The sequence below is a fragment of the Protopterus annectens genome, chromosome 6.part0 (assembly GCF_019279795.1).
Source record: "Protopterus annectens isolate FY-2018-M chromosome 6.part0, PAN1.0, whole genome shotgun sequence".
NCBI lineage: Eukaryota > Metazoa > Chordata > Ceratodontiformes > Protopteridae > Protopterus > Protopterus annectens.
The window spans coordinates 976,757,287-976,763,286 of NC_056737.1; the positions used below are offsets into that span (position 1 = coordinate 976,757,287).

At 37.0% G+C, this 6,000-nt stretch overlaps 1 protein-coding gene across 1 annotated transcript in view; it reads left to right on the top strand.

Annotated features, from left to right (window-relative positions):
- The window catches only part of CLMN (calmin), a 1,136,927-nt gene extending 1,131,672 nt beyond the window's left edge, over positions 1-5,255 (top strand). Inside the window, exon 16 of the mRNA XM_044073600.1 lies at positions 3,037-5,255. Within this exon, the coding sequence (XP_043929535.1) occupies positions 3,037-3,217 (181 nt within the window). The 3' untranslated portion in view covers positions 3,218-5,255. The remainder of the gene's footprint in view (positions 1-3,036) is intronic.
- Positions 5,256-6,000: the final 745 nt, after the last annotated feature.

Sequence of the window (6,000 nt, forward strand, 5' to 3'; positions counted from 1 at the left end):
GACTGGGAAACATACACTATCTGTAACTCACAGCCACAGTGTTTCCTGGATTTTTTTCAACACAAACACCCTGGACCCAGATAGTGTGCAGTCCAACCAGGGGACTCAAATGTATTACACCTGATAGCTCAATCAACATGGGACATGGGAAAGTGTTGCACCCTCCCAGTGTCATTTTCTTGGTGACGTCAGCTCACAAAACTGTCTCCCTTAAAATAAAAATTACCCTAGAAAACCCAACTAAACTAGTAACAGGAGTTATTATTGCAAAGCTAACTACATCCTGTTAATTAACAGTTTGTCAAAATTTAAGGCTCCAGCAAACCCAAGAACACAGCTGCCTATGCAGAATTGTTCACAGGAGCCATGTAAAATATGTAAATGGCTGCACTGAGGCTGCCGTATCTACCAGAAGCAAATGCAGATGCAACACCAAAAGCAAACCCCACTTATGGAATCCTAACCTTAACAGGGTATATAACAAAAGAAAAAAGTCATGGCTAAAATCAAAAAGAGCAACTCTCACAGAGACAAGAGCCCTCTAATTCAACTAAACAATAAACTAAGATGTCTAGTAAGGTTCAACAAGGCCAATTATGAGGTCAGAATAGCCTCTCAGGTGAAAGGCAATCACAAGGCTGCCTTCAGCTATGTCAGGAACCTTAAAGGTTGCACACAGCAATGTACAGAACTGGTGATAAATAGCACAACCATCACTCACCAGGGTTACACAGCAAATCTTCTAGCTGATAAATTTAGCTCTAACTTCATCCCCCGATCTCCTCCACTATTCCATGTGAAATTCCTTCTAACTTATCCCCCCCAACTATCAAACGAGAGTAGGTCCTGGAGGTGCTTGCTAAACCCAAAAATACTACTTCAGCAGGCCCTGATAATATCCCCACTTGTTTCCTAAATTCCCTCAAATATGGCCTAACAGGACGACTAGAAGCATTCTTCAACTACAAACTCAGATCAGGTTATGTACTGAGTGAATGAAAGGCCGCAGTGGTCATCCCTCTCCCCAAGGATGAACCATCAACTGATCCCAGAAACTACACACCCATCAATCTGATAAGTCTAATATGCAAAGCCATGGAACAAATTGTCATGGTAATGATCAATAAAGACATTGGCAACCTACAGACACTGGACCCGTCCCAGTTTGGCTTTGTCAAGGGAAGGTGTTGCCTATTCAACATGGTAGACTTCTTTAAAGAGGGTCACCAAGGCTGTTGGTCAGGGAAAAATGGTGCATATCTCCTACCTCAGCCTGGCCAAGGCATATTCAATACAATACCCCACTCAGGTGTTATTAACAAACTCTCAGAACTAGGCATAAACCCCTAAATAACTTGCTGGATTGCTGGCTGGCTCACAGATATAACCCAAGAAGTCAGAACTGGTAAGATCACTTCCACCAAGAGACTAGTCACCAGTGGAGTATCCCAAACCTCTATGTTGACCCACTCTGGTTTTGCATCTAGTTCTCAGAAATCAAGGCTAATATTCAAGGGCTCTGGCTCATTAAGTTTACAGATGACTATAAATTGGGAGCCATCATAGATTCCTCCCATGTCACCAACATCCTGTAAGGAGAACTGACAGAAACAAATGATTGGTGCCACAGATTAAAACTCAATACTAAGAAATGCATTATAATGTCCTTTGTGAAGTTGTCACCCAAGATAATTACTCCATTGATAAAATGCCCCTAAGAGTTGACCCAGTAGTTATAGATTTGGGAACATATGTAGATAGCAATTTCACATTCGGCCAACATGTAGCTAGGATTGTAAGAAAATCATTCCGTGTCATTCAACTCATAAGCAAGGGTGTGGCACCCAGGTCCAAGGAAGTTATAGCACCACTCTGCCTGGCCCTTATCAAACCATCATCAAATACAGTGTCCCTTTTGGTATGTACCTAACCAGGCACCTGCAACAGTTGGAACACTGTCAAAGGTTTCTCACCAGGAGAATCTGGAATATGAATACGCTGTCCCTACACAGATCACCTCAAGGCTCTATCTCTTTACTTACTCTTCTGTAGGTTACTGAGGGGGTGATCTTTGCCTGGCATATAAGGCATGCTCAAACCCAGCTCTGATGGATCTGTTGCACATCCACAAAGTAAACAGCACCAATAACACTAGATCCAAGGACCTGAACTTTACCTGTGACATAAATAAAATGTGCTGCAGAGACCAATATGTGTCTCAAAGGATTCTGCACTATGAAACAGGCTCCTCATCCACATGAAATGGAGTTTATCCCTGACCCTTTTCAAGAAAAACCTTCCTCATTGGATGGGAAAATCATAAATTCATCCCCAGGCTGACCCCTGTCTATCTGATGAACAGAGGCTTGAGAGTAAGTTAACTAATCCCAAACAAACATGCTCACTCATCACATAACCCTTAGCTATCTCTTTACTAACATATTCCCACCATATTTCCATGCTGTGTACTCTAGGATAAAACTGGGTTGGGTTGCATGACCAGGATTATAAAGACCCTGGTGGCCAATAGTCTAGTACCAACTTAGGAGGCTATGGTTATTCCAAAAGGCTGTAACAGAAAAGTGTGAAAACTGTCAAAGCTGGAGATTGTTTTAAGATGGAATGTGTTGTGACAACAGATTTATTGTCCAATACAATTTGTAAGATTTGTTTATGTATAAACAACTTGTATACACTACCAACAACTTTTGACTGTGAAGTTTCATTCAAAAATATTCCCTTGATACAAGGGAACAAGTTTCCTGACACGTTTCATTTTTTCACGTTGCCTATACATAAATTTGCAATATTTGGGTGTGGATGCACTTAAACAACTCACTCACTGAATTAACAAACTGCAGGATTCAGTTGCTAACTTGATTTCAAAAGCAAAGATTTCAAATGGTTATGCTTTTTGTTTGTCAAGACTGTTTTGTTTTTTTCCCTAGTGAGCTGGTATAATCTGTAAATTTGTTTTAATAGAGCTATCTCTCTCCTTCCCTTCCTAATTTTTTTTATGTTTATGTTGCCTTTCAGAGATGAAATCCCAAAGGAACCTGTTGTGTTTCAACATCTGCACATGAATACATTTTCTGCAGACCGCCAAACTTCAGACCTTATTTACTTGATTGTCCTGCTCTGGATGGTTGTTTATTGTCTCCTTATCCTCCCACAAGTGGACTACAGTCAGATGCCATATTTTAGCAGTGAAGAGTAGCAGTCACAGTAGAGAAGAAAGAAAAAGAAGAAATATTTAAACAGCCTCTAAAAGTGCATGGCAGAACTAAGAAACGGTGATGTTTACACTTTTCTGACAACAACGGATTGAAAGAAGTTTTTGGAAGATACAGTTCCATGAACTGCCATGCCGTACGACAAAGACAGGTGTAACATCTGTAGATCGCAGATCTAAGGCTAAGAATATAGCTGACTGATTGTACAGTGAAAGTTAGCACATTATCACTATAGTAGTTATGTTTTCCTGTGCCTTACTCTGCTGACATCTAAATCATAAATCAAATTTGTTGTATCGGTTGTGAAGAGCTACGTCTTGGTTCCCTCACTGTTACAGTCACCTACATGTAAGGTAACTATTTCCACAGAACAGGTCAAGATATGCTTTTAATTTCATTTTGATTTGATAGTGATTGCTGAAGGGGAAACAGTGACATTTAAATTAGAAAATGATGTAATTTTAAAGAAGGTGTAATATTGACATTAGCTTTTTAAATTACTTCACCTTAGTTCACACGAAAATAATTTTAGTGCTTCAAAAACAAAATGGTAGAAAAGGTCAGGTGAAATATTCCATTTTTTTATTTCAGATTATAGTTCTTAGCAGTTACTTAACAGAAAAATGAACAATGCTTCATTTTCCAGTCAGATTTTGCACATATTCTGTTCACAAATGAAGGTTAATCAATGTTAAATGCATTTAATGGAAGCTTTGATTAGAGACCAAGGAGCTTGCATTGTTGGAAATGTCTTAATCTTTATGTACATGTGGGATATAAAGACAGTAATACTTCTGAAGTAAAATCCAACCCAGTTATCTGTATAGGTCTTATAATATGTATTTTTATTATGTGAACATTATTTATTATAATAGAGCAGAAAAGTGAATTCTCTGAATCAGTGCGGAGATATAAGAAATAAAATCAAAATATAGTTCAGGAATGTCTAAGTAGTAGAGTAAATGTGTACATTATTTTCCCTCAGATCAAATGCAGCAGTAAATTAACATATATTAATATTAATTGTAAATACCGGCAAAAAATCAGTTGCTGAAGATTTGGTAAAATGTATTTATAATGGTATATAGTATAGAATATATGGCAAATCAGTTTTTTACTGACATGAACAATTTGTATGCTTTTTTTTCTTTTTTAACATGTATGGTGGCCAAGTCTATTCTACTTTATCAGAAATATACAGCACAGTAATATTTTATTATAAGTAGAATGGAACTCATGATTGTACTACAGTGAAGGAAAGGCTGGACCTTTGAAGTAAGGCTGTACAGTTTATTTTATAGCAGGATGGAGAATTACTGATTGCATGGCACTGGATGTCCCCATACTATTTTATTGAAAAACCACAGTGTCCTTGTTGGTATTTTTGTGTTTCATAAACTAAGTAATCCTATGAAAATGATTTTAATGTCATGAAATGTGTTGCTTAGTGCATACACCTGTTTTGGGTTATTTTTTATAACAGAACTTAAAACAAAAATATTACCTGTTTTTATCACTGTAATGAAATATTCTCAAGATGGAAACACGGTGTAACTCTACTGTACTGTAGAAATATTGATATCTACATATGTTTTTGGTCATCATTGAGTTGTGTATGTGGTTTGCCACCTGAAAACTGCACAAAACAATCCTTTATTGCTTAGAATTCATCATATGTTTGGAAATGATTGGATATGCACTGTTATGCTGCAAAAATCTGTTCTTGGACTGTAAACCTTGGACAAGTCCCAGACTCCCTATTGTCAGTTCTTGAACACACTGTACTTGTTTCTATATCCATTATTAGATTTGTGATGGAGGAAAAAAGTCAGCCCTAATGCAGAACATGGCAGCTGTTCCTTTGTGCAGCTATAAAAAGTGATACTTCTTACCAGAAAGGCAGTGCAAACCTTTCAGGCATGTACTTATCAAAAAATGTTCATAATTACTTATGATTTGGCTTGTGTATGTTCTTTATCTTTTCATTTTCTGCTTAAAATAAATGTATATTTTGTAAAATAACATCATTTTGTGTTTGTGTTTTATTAGCTAAGATAATGTATTTATAATGGTATACAGGTAATATATTATGCCAAGACATGTTTTGGTAATATATTGTGCCAAGGTAATCTGTCGTGTTTGTTAAGCAGAATGACATGAAATATAAAAGCTAACAAAGTAATGAACAGTTCATGTATGCAATTTGAAAAAAAACTAAGAGGCATTAATAGCATGTATGAAAACAAGACCCAAAGTAAAACATGTATTGTATGCTGAAAAGCATAAGAGCTCACTGTTTGTCCAGGTCTACACTTTTTCTTTCATATTGTAATGAAGGGACTGTCATATAAGTAATGCTTGGTTAACACTGACCAGTTTAGCCTCCATAACTCAATGCCAACAGGATTTTTATTCAATATGTGCATAATTCTGCCATCAGAACTGGCATCTATGTACTATTAAACACCCCCTAAAACTTCTGAAATTTCTCATAAAGTTCACACCTAAACTTCTACTCTTACTATTATGTAGCAATTTTAAGTCAAATCCAAGCCCAAACATCTTGTCCTGCTTCTTTATTAATATACAAAGCAATTGAAATAAAATAGACCAACTATGCTCTAATTTCTTTTCACAATCCCCAGATCGTTGCTATTACAGAATCCTGGCTTAAGCCACAAGATTGCTCCGTACATCACTTCTTCCCAGGCTATGATTACTTTCTTAATGCCAGGCCAGGTTTAAAGCAAGGAGGAACCACTCTCTT